This window comes from Cheilinus undulatus, linkage group 17 (genome assembly GCF_018320785.1).
Source record: "Cheilinus undulatus linkage group 17, ASM1832078v1, whole genome shotgun sequence".
Taxonomy (NCBI): domain Eukaryota; kingdom Metazoa; phylum Chordata; class Actinopteri; order Labriformes; family Labridae; genus Cheilinus; species Cheilinus undulatus.
The window spans coordinates 42,727,528-42,747,352 of NC_054881.1; the positions used below are offsets into that span (position 1 = coordinate 42,727,528).

General features: G+C 34.4%; 2 protein-coding genes across 3 annotated transcripts in view; both read right to left on the minus strand.

The window, feature by feature from the left end:
* Positions 1-557: 557 nt before the first annotated feature.
* On the minus strand, positions 558-13,141 carry dpm2 (dolichyl-phosphate mannosyltransferase subunit 2, regulatory). The gene is made up of 4 exons (XM_041810239.1): positions 13,077-13,141; positions 3,063-3,152; positions 2,429-2,531; positions 558-1,017 (listed from the first exon to the last, which is right to left on the minus strand). The coding sequence occupies exons 1-4, from the start codon at positions 13,077-13,079 to the stop codon at positions 962-964; spliced, it is 252 nt and encodes an 83-aa protein (XP_041666173.1). The 5' UTR covers positions 13,080-13,141; the 3' UTR covers positions 558-961.
* A 2,293-nt stretch (positions 13,142-15,434) lies between these two features.
* fam102ab (family with sequence similarity 102 member Ab) overlaps positions 15,435-19,825 on the minus strand; it is a 34,332-nt gene continuing 29,941 nt past the window's right edge. For both annotated transcript variants that reach the window (XM_041811338.1, XM_041811339.1), the window contains exon 12: positions 15,435-19,812. In XM_041811338.1, coding sequence (XP_041667272.1) covers positions 19,767-19,812 — 46 coding nt within the window. In that variant the 3' untranslated portion in view covers positions 15,435-19,766. The remainder of the gene's footprint in view (positions 19,813-19,825) is intronic.

A 19,825-nucleotide genomic window follows, 5' to 3' on the forward strand; every position in this document is an offset into this window, starting at 1 on the left:
GATCCAACTCACCGCATATTGTGTGCTCAGGATCCAGTGGGCTCAACCAGACGTCAGGGATGGGTCGAGGAGGGGTCAGATGGGGGGGTACCTGGCTGGAGATGGGACATGGGCCTGGATCATGGCCATCAGGAGGCTGGGGCAGTACAGGACCATGGTAGTCTGTATTCTAGGTAGCAAAAAAGGGACAAAAAAGCCATAACAGGATACCTGATAAAAGGAGGTGAGATAGGTAACACTGTGATCTCGTCCTGACTGATGCATGATTCTACACGGCAGAACCCCACTGAAGAATGATCAAATGAAAACCAAAACACACTGACGTCTGATCTGCTGATTTCTCACTGTGCTTCATTCTTCCGCTGAACACTGGAGGAACTGGAACAGTTTAACCCTTCCGATCACCCCCTCCTCAGCACCCCAGCCAAAACTGATAAGACTGCTCCAGCAGCGCTGGACCCAGATCAAAACCAAGACACCCGGTCCATGTGGACACTCTCATTCTCATGAATTTTAAGAATTCAAAGTCTGTAGAAAAACTAGACGACACAGGAGAATCCCGGATCAGTCTGTTTACTTTCAGCACAAATGTTCAACTCAGACATTAACAAAAACATTTTAGAACAGCAGCTAGCTTTCTCTAATCTTATAGAAAATAGAAACTAAATCTAGACAGTATTCAGGTCTATAAACACACAGGGCTGGAGAAGTGAAGCTAGCTCCACATACATGGGAGACCACAGGCATGTGGACAGTTTCAGCCCATTTCTGACATTAGAATCCTCCCATCATGCACGTAGTTTGTATTTACAGTGGAGACTCCACAGACATGAGGCCCACAGTGTCTAACATCATCTAATGTGCAGCCAGTAACCTTTTAGGGTCCATTACTGAAGAAAAAGCCTGTTTTTCTGTTTGCAGAGAGAGTTGAGTCCACAGCAGTGACGAGAACGTCCTCAGATTAGTCCGCTTTCTTTGGTTTACGATTCTTCCACAAAATAACAGCAGTGAAGGCCCCTGTAAAATAAAACAGAAGTGTATATCTCTAAATGAGGATGCACAAACATTTCCTGTGTTTAGATCAGGGGGCAAAAACCGGCCCGTGGTACAGTTACACCCGGCCCGCAAGATCCTATTTATTATAACTGGCACCAAAAAATGAGGTCTGCAGATTTCCTTCAGTATAAAAATGTAAACTTGACCTTGATGATATCAAATATCCTAAAGTCATAAAAATGTGAGAAAAAAAATATAAAGAGTGAAGATAATTAGATCAAAAGAAATTCATTTGTTTTTTCATTTCATATTTTCAATTTTGTATAGCACAATTATGACTTCTATCTATTATTTGGACTTTTATCTTAAGTTTTGACCTTTTTATTATTTTGACTTTTTAATCCCATATTTTGAACTTTTACATTTATTTTATGGACTTTCAGCTAATATTTAGGCTTTTTCAATTTATAATTTTCACTTATTTTATCTCATATTTTGACCTTCACATTAAATATTTGGACTTTTAGCTAATATTTTGGCTTTTCAAAATCATTATTTTGACATTTAATCCCACATTTTGACCTTATACATTTATTATTTGGACTTTTAGATATTATTAAGCCCTTCCAAATTTCATGTTTTGTTTTTTTATCACATATTTTGACCTTTTACATTTATTATTTGGACTTTAACATAATATTTGGGCTTTTTCGATTTATTTTTTAGATTTTTTATCTCATATTTTGATCTTTTACATTTATTATTTGGACTTTTAGCTAATATTTGGGCTTTTTCGATTTATTGTTTTGATCTTTTATCTCATATTTTGACCTTTTACATTTATTATTTGGACCTTTAGCTAATATTTGGGCTTTTTTGATTTAATTGTTTAGATTTTTTATCTCATATTTTGACCTTTTACATTCACAATTTTAAATTTCAAGTAATAGTTTGGCCTTAAAAACATGACTGTGACTTTGTTTTTTCATATATTTGCCTTTTAAAAGCATTATCTTAACACCTAATTTCATGTTTTGACCTTTTGCACTAATAGGTTGGACCATTTATCTCAAATTTTGAGCATTTTAACTTATCATTCTGACTTTTTAAATCTCAAATTATTTATCATCTGTGTTTATTTTTTTCACCATAATGTATTACTGTAGAAAATGAGGTTGACAGTTTGGTTTAATGTGGACCCTGTTAGGCCCTCAGGTTAGGCCTGATTCAGTTTGACACCCCTGTTAGATCATCAGCTTCTGATGATGCTGGTCTCCAGCGGTTTGGAGCTGATGGAGCCTCAGACATGGATCTCTCACACCTATGTCAGGGCTTTCTGTTGATACGTTGTTGGCCTGTATTGTTGTGTGAGGCCAAATTCAATGAGAGAAACCATGAGTGAGAGCTTTGTTTCAGGAGAATGGTTACTGACCTATACAGAGGAGCAGTATGACGGCGGCGATGCCCGGCAGAATGACCGAATATTCCCGAGGAAGGAAGTATTTGTGCAGCTCATGATCGCTGTCCACGAAAGGCTGAAGAGAGCAAAAACACCACATGATTTCAAACACATGAAACTCTAAATTCATAAACACATTAAGACATTAGAGGATATTTTCACATGTAGATGCACAAATATGTTAACCAGGCTAGGTATGAGGTTTATTTTAATGAGAGGAATCATTAAGGAGACAGGAAGTAGAACAAACATCTAAAAAAGAAAAGGAAGGACGAAGTTTATGGTCTGAAACTAGAGCATGCGATCGATATGAAATTGGGGCTAGGGTTGTCTTTATATGAGGATTTTAAACTGAAATATGATGCTGGTAAAAATCAAACGATGAAGACACCCAGTTTGATACTACAGCCACAAAAACACAAGTCCTAGCCACTAAATACTGGGTTATTTTTTTTTTCAGTCATGAGCATTGGCAAACAAACTCCTCCACATATCTAAAACATTGCCAACTAATTCAGTGTTATCATAACTGTCCTCTCCTAAACCTGACTAAAGGAAAAAAAACTTGATCTAATTTTTCTGACATTAGAAAACAAACAGAACATACCAGGACGACGACCCACACTGAGTAATACGTAAACAGCACCAGGCTGAAGACCACCAGACTCATGCCCACAGCTTGATCCACTCCCGACGCCTGGAAACAAAAACCAAACACCTGTGAGTACGAGGTACGCTGCCATCGTATCCAACCAGTGACAGCCTTTTTAAACCCTCATCAGCACATTTAAATGTTCAGTTGCAAACACTGAGTCTCAGGTTTAAACATTTAAATGTCAGGGGTGGATGGTTGGGATGAGTGTATACCCCTCTATGCAAATGAGATTAGAAACTTCGGCATGATATCTCTGCTGTCAGGATTGAGGATCTGTATAGACAGGTATGAACGATTTTGGAAATATCTTAGGCTAAAATATCTGCAGTAAATGAGCCGATATATGATATATACAGGCAGTAAATATAAGTCTATATCAGCTGTGAATATCAGTCTACATCAGCTGCAAATATCAGCTATATATCAATCTGTATCAGCTGTAAATATCAGTCTATATCACCTTTTAATATCACTCTATATCAGCTGTAAATATCAGTCTATATCACCTTTTAATATCACTCTATATCAGCTGTAAATATCAGTCTATATCACCTTTTAATATCACTCTATATCAGCTGTAAATATCAGTCCATATCACCTTTTAATATCACTCAATATATAAACTGTAAATATCAGGCTATATCAGCTGTAAATATCAGGCTATATCAGCTGTAAATATCAGGCAATATCAGCTGTAAATATCATTCTACATCAGCTGTAAATATCAGTCTACATCAGCTATCTATATCAGTCTATATCAGCTGTAAATATCAGCCTATATCAGCTGTAAATATCAGTCTACATCAGCTGTAAATATCAGCCTATATCAGATGTAAATATCAGTCTACATCAGCTATCTATATCAGTCTATATCAGCTGTAAATATCAGCCTATATCAGATGTAAATATCAGTCTACATCAGCTATCTATATCAGTCTACATCAGCTGTAAATATCAGCCTATATCAGATGTAAATATCAGTCTACATCAGCTATCTATATCAGTCTATATCAGCTGTAAATATCAGTCTACATCAGCTGTAAATATCAGCCTATATCAGCTGTAAATATCAGTCTATATCACCTTTTAATATCACTCTATATCAGCTGTAAATATCAGTCCATATCACCTTTTAATATCAGTCTACATTAGCTGTAAATATCAGCTATATATCAATCTGTATCAGCTGTAAATATCACTCTATATCACCTTTTAATATCACTCAATATATAAACTGTAAATATCAGTCTACATCAGCTGTAAATATCAGTCTACATCAGTTGTAAATATCAGTCTACATCAGCTGTAAATATCAGTCTACATCAGCTGTAAATATCAGTCTACATCAGCTGTAAATATCAGTCTACATCAGCTGTAAATATCAGTCTATATCAGCTGTAAATATCAGTCTACATCAGCCGTAAATATCAGATTATATCAGCTGTAAATATCAGTCTACATCAGCTGTAAATATCAGTCTACATCAGCTGTAAATATCAGTCTATATCACCTTTTAATATCACTCAATATATAAACTGTAAATATCAGTCTACATCAGCTGTAAATATCAGTCTACATCAGTTGTAAATATCAGTCTACATCAGCTGTAAATATCAGTCTACATCAGCTGTAAATATCAGTCTACATCAGCTGTAAATATCAGTCTACATCAGCTGTAAATATCAGTCTATATCAGCTGTAAATATCAGTCTACATCAGCCGTAAATATCAGATTATATCAGCTGTAAATATCAGTCTACATCAGCTGTAAATATCAGTCTACATCAGCTGTAAATATCAGTCTACATCAGCTGTAAATATCAGTCTATATCAGCTGTAAATATCAGTCTACATCAGCTGTAAATATCAGTCTATATCAGCTGTAAATATCAGTCTACATCAGCTGTAAATATCAGTCTACATCAGCTGTAAATATCAGTCTATATCAGCTGTAAATATCAGTCTATATCAGTTGTTAATATCAGTCTACATCAGCTGTAAATATCAGTCTACATCAGCTGTAAATATCAGTCCACATCAGCTGTAAATATCAGTCTATATCAGCTGTAAATATCAGTCTACATCAGCTGAAAATATCAGTCTACATCAGCTGTAAATATCAGGCTATATCAGCTGTAAATATCAGTCTACATCAGCTGTAAATATCAGGCTATATCAGCTGTAAAAATCGGTCTACATCAGCTGTAAATATCAGGCTATATCAGCTGTAAATATCAGTCTACATCAGCTGTAAATATCAGTCTATATCAGCTGTAAATATCAGTCTACATCAGCTGTAAATATCAGTCTACATCAGCTGTAAATATCAGTCTATATCAGCTGTAAATATCAGTCTATATCAGCTGTTAATATCAGTCTACATCAGCTGTAAATATCAGTCTACATCAGCTGTAAATATCAGTCTACATCAGCTGTAAATATCAGTCTATATCAGCTGTAAATATCAGTCTACATCAGCTGTAAATATCAGTCTACATCAGCTGTAAATATCAGGTTATGTCAGCTGTAAATATCAGTCTATATCAGCTGTAAATATCAGTCAATATCACCTTTTAATATCAGTCTACATCAGCTGTAAATATCAGTCTACATCAGATGTAAAAATCAGTCTATATCAGATGTAAATATCAGTCTATATCAGCTGTAAATATCAGTCTATATCAGCTGTAAATATCAGTCTATATCAGCTGTAAATATCAGTCTACATCAGCTGTAAATATCAGTCTATATCAGCTGTAAATATCAGACTACATCAGCTGTAAATATCAGTCTATATCAGCTGTAAATATCAGTCTACATCAGCTGTAAATATCAGTCTACATCAGCTGTAAATATCAGTCTACATCAGCTGTAAATATCAGTCTACATCAGCTGTAAATATCAGTCTACATCAGCTGTAAATATCAGTCTACATCAGCTGTAAATATCAGTCTACATCAGCTGTAAATATCAGTCTACATCAGCTGTAGCTGTTAATCATTCAGACACTGTATTTTATATTGATTGGGGTTGTCTTTGTGAAATATAAAAATTGGTTTGATGATTTGAAACATTTAAGTGTGATAAATATGCAAAGACATCAGGAATCAGAAAGGGGGCAAATACTTTTTCACAGCACTGTTAATGCTTAGTAAACTTATCTACATACCCTTCTTTTAAAAACCATGATTCAGACTAGCATGTTGTGAGTAAAATGTCCCATGAGTCAGTGTGTTATCTCTGTCAGACCACTGTCAGGAGCAGTAACAGTGTTTAGATAAGACTCACGTTGACTCATTTGCTTATTTCTGATGACTAAACCAAGCTTTGATTTAAACTGTTCAGGGAAAATATCTTTAACTAAACTGATGATTCATTAAAGTTCAACTACTTCTTTGTGGATTTTCTAGATAATGACCAAAAAACATCTGGCAAAATTCCTCCAATAAAAGGTCAATATTATGCTTAAAGGATGACACAAGGTCAAGCTCCAATAAAGTGACTAATTTTCTCGTAGTACTACAATTGAAAAACTTGAAAAAAATAATCATAATTTTGATGTGTTTTAAAATTTGAAATGTAAGGCCTATATCTGCTAAAAATATTGACCTACATTGGCTGTAAATATATATTGCCTTACCAATGTAACAAACACATCCCTTTATCTCATATATGTGATAAGTACCTCCCTATATTCTCTGTAAATTCTGGCCTTTATCATCTCCTTTATCATCTGTAAACACTGGCCTTTTCTTATTTTCTTGGCCATAAATATCAGCCTAAATCAGCTGTTAATTTTAGCCTATATCAGCTGCAAATATCCTCCTCTATCTATTTTACATTTCCCTATATTGACTAGAAATATTTGCCTACATCTGCCTTGAATACCAACCTCTGTTCACTGTAAATATAGGCCTATATGGACCATCAAATAAAACATAAATAAATATAGTAATGATGTAAATATTGGCCTATGTTGGTTGTAAATATCATTGTGTATTGGCTGAAAATATCAGCTTTTATTGGCTCTATGTATTGGCATTTACCATCTGCAAACATCTCCCTATATTAGTTGAAAATATCAGATTATATCAGCTGTAAATATCAGATTATATCAGCTGTAATATCAGGTTATGTCAGCTGTAAATATCAGTCTATATCAGCTGTAAATATCAGTCTATATCAGCTGTTAATATCATTCTATATCAACTGTAAATATCAGTCTATATCAACCGTAAATATCAGTCTATATCAGCTGTAAATATCAGTCTATATCAGCTGTAAATATCAGTCTATATCAGCTGTAAATATCAGATTATATCAGATGTAGCAGATTATATCAGATGTAGTGTCAGATTATACGAGCTGTAAATGTCAGATTATATCAGCTGTAATATCAGGTTATGTCAGCTGTAAATATCAGTCTATATCAGCTGTAAATATCAGTCTATATCAGCTGTAAATATCAGTCTATATCAGCTGTAAATATCAGTCTATATCAGCTGTAAATATCAGTCTATATCAGCTGTAAATATCAGTCTATATCAGCTGTAAATATCAAATTATATCAGATGTAGCAGATTATATCAGATGTAGTGTCAGATTATACGAGCTGTAAATGTCAGATTATATCAGCAGTAAATACCAGATTATATCAGCTGTAAAGATCAATTTATATCAGCTGTAGCAGATTATATCAGCTGTAATATCAAATTATATCAGCAGTAATATCAGATTATATCAGCAGTAATATCAGATTATATCAGCAGTAAATATCAGATTATATCAGCAGTAAATATCAGATTATATCAGCAGTAAATATCAGATTATATCAGCTGTAAATATCAGATTATATCAGCAGTAAATATCAGATTATATCAGCAGTAATATCAGATTATATCAGCAGTAAATATCAGATTATATCAGCAGTAAATATCAGTCTATATCAGCTGTAAATATCAAATTATATCAGATGTAGTGTCAGATTATACGAGCTGTAAATGTCAGATTATATCAGCAGTAATATCAGATTATATCAGCAGTAATATCAGATGTAGTATCAGCAGTAATATCAGATTATATCAGCTGTAAATATCAAATTATATCAGATGTAGTGTCAGATTATACGAGCTGTAAATGTCAGATTATATCAGCTGTAATATCAGATTATATCAGCAGTAATATCAGATTATATCAGCAGTAAATATCAGATTATATCAGCAGTAAATATCAGATTATATCAGCAGTAATATCAGATTATATCAGCTGTAAAGATCAATTTATATCAGCTGTAGCAGATTATATCAGCTGTAATATCAGATTATATCAGCTGTAATATCAGATTATATCAGCTGTAATATCAGATTATATCAGCAGTAATATCAGATTATATCAGCAGTAATATCAGATTATATCAGCAGTAATATCAGATTATATCAGCAGTAATATCAGATTATATCAGCAGTAATATCAGATTATATCAGCTCTAAAGATCAATTTATATCAGCTGTAGCAGATTATATCAGCTGTAATATCAGATTATATCAGCAGTAAATATCAGATTATATCAGCAGTAATATCAGATTATATCAGCAGTAAATATCAGATTATATCAGCAGTAATATCAGATTATATCAGCAGTAATATCAGATTATATCAGCAGTAAATATCAGATTATATCAGATGTAGCAGATTATATCAGATGTAGTGTCAGATTATACGAGCTGTAAATGTCAGATTATATCAGCTGTAATATCAGGTTATGTCAGCTGTAAATATCAGTCTATATCAGCTGTAAATATCAGATTATATCAGCAGTAAATATCAGTCTATATCAGCTGTAAATATCAAATTATATCAGATGTAGTGTCAGATTATACGAGCTGTAAATGTCAGATTATATCAGCAGTAATATCAGATTATATCAGCTGTAAAGATCAATTTATATCAGCTGTAGCAGATTATATCAGCTGTAATATCAGATTATATCAGCAGTAATATCAGATTATATCAGCAGTAATATCAGATTATATCAGCTGTAATATCAAATTATATCAGCAGTAATATCAGATTATATCAGCAGTAATATCAGATTATATCAGCAGTAAATATCAGATTATATCAGCAGTAAATATCAGATTATATCAGCAGTAAATATCAGATTATATCAGCTGTAAATATCAGATTATATCAGCAGTAAATATCAGATTATATCAGCAGTAATATCAGATTATATCAGCAGTAAATATCAGATTATATCAGCAGTAAATATCAGTCTATATCAGCTGTAAATATCAAATTATATCAGATGTAAATATCAGATTATATCAGCTGTAAATGTCAGATTATATCAGCAGTAATATCAGATTATATCAGCAGTAATATCAGATTATATCAGCAGTAAATATCAGATTATATCAGCTGTAAATATCAAATTATATCAGATGTAGTGTCAGATTATACGAGCTGTAAATGTCAGATTATATCAGCTGTAATATCAGATTATATCAGCAGTAATATCAGATTATATCAGCAGTAAATATCAGATTATATCAGCAGTAATATCAGATTATATCAGCAGTAAATATCAGATTATATCAGCAGTAATATCAGATTATATCAGCAGTAATATCAGATTATATCAGCAGTAAATATCAGATTATATCAGCAGTAAATATCAGATTATATCAGCAGTAAATATCAGATTATATCAGCAGTAAATATCAGATTATATCAGCAGTAAATATCAGATTATATCAGCAGTAATATCAGATTATATCAGCAGTAATATCAGATTATATCAGCAGTAAATATCAGATTATATCAGCAGTAAATATCAGATTATATCAGCAGTAAATATCAGATTATATCAGCAGTAATATCAGATTATATCAGCTGTAAAGATCAATTTATATCAGCTGTAGCAGATTATATCAGCTGTAATATCAGATTATATCAGCTGTAATATCAGATTATATCAGCAGTAATATCAGATTATATCAGCAGTAATATCAGATTATATCAGCAGTAATATCAGATTATATCAGCTGTAAATATCAAATTATATCAGATGTAGTGTCAGATTATACGAGCTGTAAATATCAGATTATATCAGCTGTAATATCAGATTATATCAGCAGTAATATCAGATTATATCAGCTGTAAAGATCAATTTATATCAGCTGTAGCAGATTATATCAGCTGTAATATCAGATTATATCAGCAGTAAATATCAGATTATATCAGCAGTAATATCAGATTATATCAGCAGTAAATATCAGATTATATCAGCAGTAATATCAGATTATATCAGCAGTAATATCAGATTATATCAGCAGTAAATATCAGATTATATCAGCAGTAATATCAGATTATATCAGCAGTAAATATCAGATTATATCAGCAGTAAATATCAGATTATATCAGCAGTAAATATCAGATTATATCAGCTGTAAAGATCAATTTATATCAGCTGTAGCAGATTATATCAGCTGTAATATCAGATTATATCAGCAGTAATATCAGATTATATCAGCTGTAAATATCAGATTATATCAGCTGTAAATATCAGATTATATCAGATTATATCAGCAGTAAATATCAGATTATATCAGCAGTAAATATCAGATTATATCAGCAGTAAATATCAGATTATATCAGCTGTAAATATCAGATTATATCAGATTATATCAGCAGTAATATCAGATTATATCAGCTGTAAATATCAGATTATATCAGCTGTAAATATCAGATTATATCAACTGTAAATATCAGATTATATCAGCTGTTATATCAGATTATATCAGCTGTAAATATCAGTCTACATCAGCTGTAAATATCAGTCTATATTAGCTGTAAATATCAGATTATATCAGCTGTAAATATCAGATTATATCAGCTGTAAATATCAGATTATATCAGCTGTAAATATCAGATTATATCAGCAGTAAATATCAGATTATATCAGCAGTAAATATCAGATTATATCAGCAGTAAATATCAGATTATATCAGCAGTAAATATCAGATTATATCAGCTGTAAATATCAGATTATATCAGCTGTAAATATCAGATTATATCAGCAGTAAATATCAGATTATATCAGCAGTAAATATCAGATTATATCAGCAGTAATATCAGATTATATCAGCAGTAAATATCAGATTATATAAGCAGTAATATCAGATTATATCAGCTGTAAATATCAGATTATATCAGCTGTAAATATCAGATTATATCAGCAGTAAATATCAGATTATATCAGCAGTAATATCAGATTATATCAGCAGTAATATCAGATTATATCAGCTGTAAATATCAGATTATATCAGCTGTAAATATCAGATTATATCAGCTGTAAATATCAGATTATATCAGCAGTAATATCAGATTATATCAGCTGTAAATATCAGATTATATCAGCAGTAATATCAGATTATATCAGCTGTAAATATCAGCCTAAATATTGACATTATATCTAAATAATGTTGTGGGGTTTAAGGCAGAACCAGCAGGCTTTAGTCTGCTGCAGTCTTTTTCTTTGTTTTTTTCCTCATTCCTCAGTTTTAATCTGCTTCATGGACTGGAGATTTAGGTCTAAACTATACTTATAAATCAGTATCAATAAAGGTATCTGCAGAAATAAACTTATAAATATCAGTTTATGAGATATTGGCAAAAATCCAGTACTGTGCATCCCTGGAAAACCTGGAAGAAAATTAAATGAGATTTTTGTAAACTTAAACAAAAGAAGCACCATCTGAGTAGACAGGTGTATACGTATCAATCATTGGTTTGTTTACTGCTTAATGTGGCTGATGCTAAAATACCAGTGAATGAAGAGATGGTTGTTTGCAGAATGAGTCAGCTCTCAGTTAAACAATCTGCATCTCTAAAAAGAGCTGGGATTCACTTTAAAAGTGCTTACAAGCTCCAGCATGCAACACTTCACCAATGTTTGTATACAATTTATACAATCTGCATGAGTTAATGTGGATATTTTTGCTGATTCCATTCTTCTTCTGCAGATCTGAGTAAATCTGATGCTTCACTGGGTTGAGTAAATTATTTAAAGATCTATGTGATCTGGATCGTTATTATTGAATAAGCTGAGCTGACATGCAGTGGTAGTAGTTTTAAAAGCCTGGAAATAAAAGTCACGCCGGACTCCATTCAAACAGACAAATATTTAACATTTGTTAGCATTATTTGTCGTTATTTACATTTGACACAACCGTGTCGTCAAAAAATGATTAATTATGGCGTTTTTGTAAATTCGGCGTCAAAGATTTTATTAACTGGTGTAGTTTTAGTGGTATAAGCTTTACTAATGTTTGTATCTGACACAGAAACATGTTGGTTTGAGCTGTTTCTACGTTTTTAAATGATCAGAGTCTTTAGAAATGGCCTCCTGTATTAGTAAGTCAACGTAAAGTTGACAAAACTACAGGACGTAGACGAAATGCCTTTAAATGAGCGACATATCCAGCTAAACTCAGACTATCATATTTTACACAGTCGGTGTTATGTATTACAGAGTAGCCGTGTTAACTGGTGACTTTCTGCCTGTTGTGTCTACAACTGCCGTAGTTACAGGAGACGTTGAAATCGCTGAATGTCCACATGAATGTCTGTTTGAAGAGGTTTTTATTTTAATATCTAAAATTACTCACCACCTAACTCAACAAAAAAGGCATACGATGGTACAATATTTGTAGTGTGAACTGTTGTACCCACGACATTCCTAATGAAAGTCATCAGTTAACACGGTGACTATTTAAATAATAACACCGTAAAGATTAGCTACAGTTTGAGTTAGCCGGCGTAGCTTTATTACAGGATTAAACAGGCGGAAGTTTTCAGTTTTTAATCGCTAAGTAAACGCAAAGTAACTAGTTATGAGTCAGCATTTATAAGAAAATGCTCTATCTTAATCGGTTTAATCGTTGATGATTATTATTTTCTTACCATCTCGGACAGTTTGCTGACGTTTCCGGTAGTTCTTCTTCTGGTAAATAAATACAGCGGAGGGTCTCTGCTGCCCCCTGCTGGTGGAGCTGCACAGCACGCTTAAATTCAAGATGAGGCTTTTACAGGACCGTTTTCATTGAGGCCATGCTGGATTTGGAGTCTGGATTAAATTAAATTATGTTTAATATTTTTTATGATTATACGTAATAGTTAACAGTTAAAATGTCAGGATAAATAATCATTTATATGTAATATTAATAGAATAATAACATTGTTTTTATTGCCTCTTTTTTGACGCAATGACTCATTTTGGTGTTACATTTAGTTTCTTTGGTAGTTATTCTTTGTTATTTGAAACTGCATCTTGGATTACATCACCCTGGCTGTAGGGAGGCTCTGACGCAGCTTAAATAAAGTGTGCTTGAAGGAACAATAAAGTATGTGACAGATCCCAATTTCAAAAAAGTCAGTGCACTAATTATAGAGCTTAGAAAATCATGAGTAATGCATTAATGCTGACAGTCCTAGTTACAACCATCAGAGGTGGAAAAAGTACACAAGTGCTTAGGTAAAAGTACTGGTCTATAAATCCTCTCAAGTAAAAGTAAGAACTATTAAGACTACTACCAGGGTGTTTGGGGGACAGTGTTATTTAAAATTATATTGAGTAAAATTCCACACTTAAAGGTGTCTATATTAGGCCACACCAAAGTTAAACTACACTTTTAAAAGAAATATTTTCCAGTCTGACAGGGCTGCAGAAAGTCTGTGGAATAGTGTGTTACCTGGCAAGAATAAAGCAGAAAGTCAACCTTACAGCAAAGCAGTGAATACTGATGAAGAATAGTCACTATCCATCCCTTAGGACACGGGTGTCAAACTCAAGGCCCGGGGGCCAAATCTGGCCTGTGGAACGTTTAAATCTGGCCCCAAAGATGATCTGATATTTCTGTTCTAACTGGCCCATCAGTCTGAGGTCTGCAGATTTACTCAAGAGTAAAAATGTGAACTTATCCTGATGATTTAAGATTTCCTTGTTAAGTCACAGAATCTGAAAAAGTAAGGAGTAAAAATATTTAGATAAGAAGTCAGGAACGTGGGGAAAGAAATTAATTTGTGCTTTAATTTCACATTTTCGAGTTATCACAATTAGGACTCAAACTTAGGATTTTGACTTTTAATTTCATACTTTGGGTATTTCAACTCATAGTTTTGACTTCTCATATAATATTTTGAGCTTTAAGATTCAGAATTCAGATTTTTTAGTGATATTTTGACCAATTGTTTTTTATTTTATCTCATATTTTCAACAAACTTTGACTTCATAATCCAAAAGTTTGACCTTTTAGACTCACAATTTAAAATTTTGAATCATATTTTGACTTTTAATTTCATGATTACAATTTTTATTTTAATATTTTGACCTTTAAAAGTCACGATTTTGACTTTCCCTCTAAAATATTTGCCTTTAAATTTTTTTATTTTTAAATCTTTATTCTCACAAGCAGAATTATGGAGCCCGTAAGGTGACATGGAAGTGTTTATTTTCTTAATACATGCGCCAATTTAGTATCTGGCGCGCGCGTTAACATATATCGTGTGCGCGTTTTATTTGTATCTTGTGCATGCCATTTCTACGTTTCTTGTGTAAGCATTTTAGTACCTCACACGCACAATTTAGTATCTCTTGTGCGCCATTTTTCAGTTTCTTGTGCGCGTTTTTGTATCTCGCATGCACATTTTAGTATCTTGCGTGCGCATTTTAGTATCTCGCACATGCGTTTTAGTATCTTGTGCGCACATTTTAGTATCTTGCACGCACAAGATGATATTCGTATTTCGTGCGCGTTTTAGTATCCCGCACGCACATTTTAGAATCTTGTGTGCACGTTTTAGTATCTTGCGCACGCCTTTTAGTATCTCGCATGCACGATTTAGTGTCTCGCGCATTTTATTCGTTCCTCGCGTGCGTATTTTAGTATCTCGCGCATGTATTTTAGCATCTCATGCGTTTGTTTTACTATCTTGTGCACGTTTTATTCATATTTCGTGCATGCGATGTCTCTGTATCTCGATTTACGCAATACGTACATACGTACAAGATATGCACAAGATACGAATAAACTGCACGAAAGATACAGAGAAATCGAGCAAAGGAGATACAAATAAAATGTGTGTGCAAGATACTAAAACGCGTGCACATATTAAAAAAACAAACATGTTCATGTCACCTCCCGGGCTCCGTACAGAGCAGCTCAGAGTAATGGCATTCATGGAAAACAGGAGAAACCGTCTGTTGAGACTAACAAACCAGTGCAGATTCTCTAAAAATAAAGCAAATAATGAAAAACCAAGAACAGCTTCAAGATTTTATTTGGCATGTTTGTGAAAATGAAGTTCAAACACGGACAAGTTCACTCATTAAAACAACAACTGATATAAAATCACATCTCTAACTTCCCAACATTTTAAAATAAGAGAATATTCTTATTTGTAGTTACATTCATGTGAGGAAAAGGTCTGATTTTAAATCCAAAAGTTCAATAAAAAAGTTTTCACAGAAGAGTGTTTATGAAAAAGTCTTTAGAGATACGGAAGCCCGAAGCAGACATGCATCCATAGACATTCCAGTCTTTTCTGGGTGATTTTTTTCTTATGACTGACTTTTCTTGTTATCAAGGGATAAAAATGCTGATTTTCCTGTGATTCTAACAGAATTTGAATCATTTCCACGAAATCTTAAGAAAAAACTCCTCATGATGAGAAAGCCAGCGTTGCTATCCAGAGAAGATTTTAATAGTAAGCACTTTTCCACATCAGGAACAGATGTTCTGGACCGCACGACTGCTCCCCCTGCTGGTCTGCTTTCACATCACTAACATGGTCCTGTGCTGGAGCACAGTTGCATACGTACACTGACCCATTCAGCAGGATGGAGGCATACACACAAATCTGTTTAGAATTACGGAGGGGACGATCACGTTCATCGCTAGGGGCAACATTTGTTCCTGTTCCATGCAGACAGCGGCGTCCATCCTGCAACCATGAGTGTTTTTATTCGTTTTAAGACCCGCTCCCTAATTGTGAATCTACTGAGAGGGGTCTGGCTGCAGATCTCCAGCCTCAGGCCCCCTCTCCAGGCCTGAAGAGAGACTTAGACTGTGGTTATTCCACAGTTGATGGTGGTAATGAGCCGCCTTCCCACTGTAAGACCCCTCTTCATAAAGCTGCAGCCTGCAGACCTCTAATGTCACACTCTCTCCTGTCACCCTTTTTCATCACATACATCTGCACACGTGCATTAACTAATCAGTCTCTCAAGGAGCCTGACAGTGGAGGTCTGCAGCCAGACTGTCTTGCATCCACCATGTATCTGGGAGGATGAAACGGGCCCGTGCTGCACAGATACGACAGGAGACCTTTAGAGCGCATTTAGAATGCATCAAGCCAGACTTTCAGCCATGAGTACCCAGAACCCCTCTAAAATAAAACGCATGGATGCATGTCCACTTCAGGCTTCCGTACAGAGATGTGTTAACATGCATTTTCGAACAATGACAGAACTATTAAAGCCTTTTTTTCCATTAAATAAATTACAAGAGTTTACATAGTTTTTATATTCTCTGCTAAATCTCAATCTTTGCACATAAAATAAAAATTATGATTAAAATGCAAACACAAATAAAACGATGCAATTATTCAGTTTAATGTATGATCAGAAATAAAAACCCTTTCACCAAATTCATGTTAAGTGGGTTAAACACAGTCAAGTACATGGAGAATATAGAATAAATCACAGTGATATAAGAGCTCCCTTTACTGCAGAACATAAAAACATTTAAACATTTAAACTTGAAGAACAAACGTGTGGACCAGCCCGCTGGTCTGAGGAGGAAAGGTTGGAGGCTCTCTCCACTATCTGAGACAGCGATCAGACAAACATGCAGTGGTACAGAGGAGGATCTATTGTTGATTGTGAGTGTGAGGACAACAGAAGCTTTGTGCTGCTGCAGCTGTGGGTCTGAGCTCACACAGATTCACACACTATCCAAAACATTTATCTACACAAAAACGGCTGCAGACTTTAAAGTGCGATGGCGGGAGTGGGACGAGGTCGATGAAAGGTTCTGCAGACTGAAAATAAAAGTTAAAGATGATCTTTGTCTGCTGGATGTGCAGAGAGGCTCTGTAAGAACATCCCCGCTTATGCTCTGCTCTGTCTGCAGCTTTCCTGCAGGAGAATTCCAAAGAAGCCTCCAATCTCTGGCTAATCTGTTCATCCTCTCTGCAGCTATGAACGTTAGCATTAGAACACGTATGAAACGATAAGAGCATCGACATTTAGAGGGAATAAAGAAGTGCAGACAGTCACATACGGCCGGCCATATGATCGCAGAGTTTGTGCTGTTTAAAGAAAAAACCTTTAGTTCTAAATATAACAAAGAGAGGAGTAAAAGCTAAGGAAGTCTATCAGGACAAACGTTCCATTTCGTTTTAGTGGTTCAGAACGACGAGAACACAAATGTGCAAAACAGTTAAAATGTCTGTTTATAGAATAAGTGATTAGGATAAAAATATCAGAATAAAAGCTTCACTTCCAGTCTGTTCACCAAAATAAGAGCGTCTGACGGCTGCACTCGTTCCTCATCAACTCGTAAAAAGCAGAAAATATCACATCAGATACGTGGGGATGTATGGGATTACCGGGACGATACGGAAGAGGATTAGGGACACTGGAAACCATCTGTGCTGAGATACGATGTCAATTTCAAAATCTGAAAATAATCTCAGACTGATCACAAAATTCTGACTTTCATCTCAGAATTCTGACTCTAGTATGGGGAATCTGACTAGTCAAGGAATTCTGGCTTTGATCTCAGAATTCCGATTTAAATCTTGGAATTCTGACTCTAGTATGGGGAATCTGACTAGTCAAGGAATTCTGGCTTTGATCTCAGAACTCAGATTTTAATCTTTGACTTCTGACAGTAGTGTCGGAATTCCGACTCTAGTACGGGGAATCTGACTAATTAAGGAATTCTGGCTTTAATCTTGGAATTCTGACTTTAGTATTGGGAATCTGACCTATTAAGAAACTTTGGCATTAATCTTGGTATTCAGACTGTAGTGTCAGAATTCTGATTTAAGTATGGTGAATCTGACCAATTTGGGAATTCTGGTTTAATCACAGAATTCCGATTTTGCTTTCAGAATTCTGGCTTTAATCTTGGAATTTTGACTGTAGTGTCAGAATTCTGGCTTAAGTATTGGGAATCTGACTAATTTGGGAAGTCTGAATGTAGTGTCGGAATTCTGAATTTAGTGTCGGAGTTCTGACTTAATCTCAGAACTCACACACTATAAACTCAGAATTTTGGCTTTAATCTCGGAATTCTGATTTTATATAGGGAATCTGACTTATTAAGAAATTCTGTTTTTTAATCTCAGAATTCTGACTTTAGTGTCAGAATTCTACTTTAATCTCAGAATTCCTACTTTAATCCCAGAATTCCTACTTTAATCTCAGAATTCTTTCTTTAATCCCAGAATTCCTACTTTAATCTCAGAATTCCTACTTTAATCCCAGAATTCCTACTTTAATCTTAGAATTACAACTTAAATATTGTCTTAAATGATTTGGAAATATTGGCATATGGGATACTGAGAAAAATCCGAAATCATGGATCCCTAAAAATAACAGATCAATTCTTAGAATGTCCCGGGTCGATGGAACTTTACCATTTTCATGCTGATCAGATGAAACATCCTGATTCACTTTTTCTCAGAAATGTTCAAATTTACGAGTTGACAAGAGCCTGAAAGCACCATTTTTCAGTGTTGAACTACAATTCCCACAATGCAGTGGTCTTCAGGGCTTCGTTCAAGTAATCTGTGCACTTATGTTGGGATTCAGACACATCCCGTGTGCACAGGAGGCCCGGGTTTTAGTCTGCCCCGTGGCTCCTTTCCCACAGCTCTCTCATCCCTGTTTCTCTCAACATTCCTCCTCTATAGTAAAAAACCCCTAACACCTAAAATAAGCCCTAAAAAAGTCCAAAATAAGGCCTAAAATAAGGCCTAAAATAAGGCCTAAAATAAGCCTAAAATGAGCCTAAAATGAGCTTAAAATAAGCCTCAAATAAGTCTCAAATAAGCCTCAAATAAGCCTAAAATAAGGCCTAAAATAAGCCTAAAATGAGCTTAAAATAAGCCTCAAATAAGTCTCAAATAAGCCTCAAATAAGCCTAAAATAAGGCCTAAAATAAGCCTAAAATGAGCTTAAAATAAGCCTCAAATAAGTCTCAAATAAGCCTCAAATAAGCCTAAAAAAGCCTAAAAGAAGGCTAAAATAAGGCCTAAAAGAAGCTTAAAATAAGCCTCAAAATAAGCAAGTTTAAGAGAGCCAGTGGGAATATTTCCACATTTAAACAGGACTCCTTTAAAGCTTGGTTTTTCTGCATCTGAGGTAAAAAAAAAAAAATATATATTAAACGGTCCCCTCCTGTATGTGAGAAGATAAAATAATCATACTTGAAACACCTCCCACCACCTTATTAAATACATGAGTGAGGGTAAATACGTCTTTATATTCTAGTAGTCTTATCTGAAGCTATGTGCACACAGACGTGTCTGCACAAACACTCGTACAATCAGACGTCACAGAATCGTGGACGGTCAGAGTTCCTCTCAGTGAGTCTCGATGACGACCGGCTCAAAAGCCCCCGGAGTTCCTCTGCAGAAACACG

Excerpts from the sequence above, each read along its gene's own strand:
- dpm2 (XM_041810239.1), bottom strand. Across the intron at positions 2,532-3,062 it reads CAGTGTGGGTCGTCGTCCTG|CCTTTCGTGGACAGCGATCA; the intron begins GTATGTTCTGTT and ends TGCTCTCTTCAG. Across the intron at positions 1,018-2,428 it reads CATACTGCTCCTCTGTATAG|GGGCCTTCACTGCTGTTATT; the intron begins GTCAGTAACCAT and ends TTTATTTTACAG.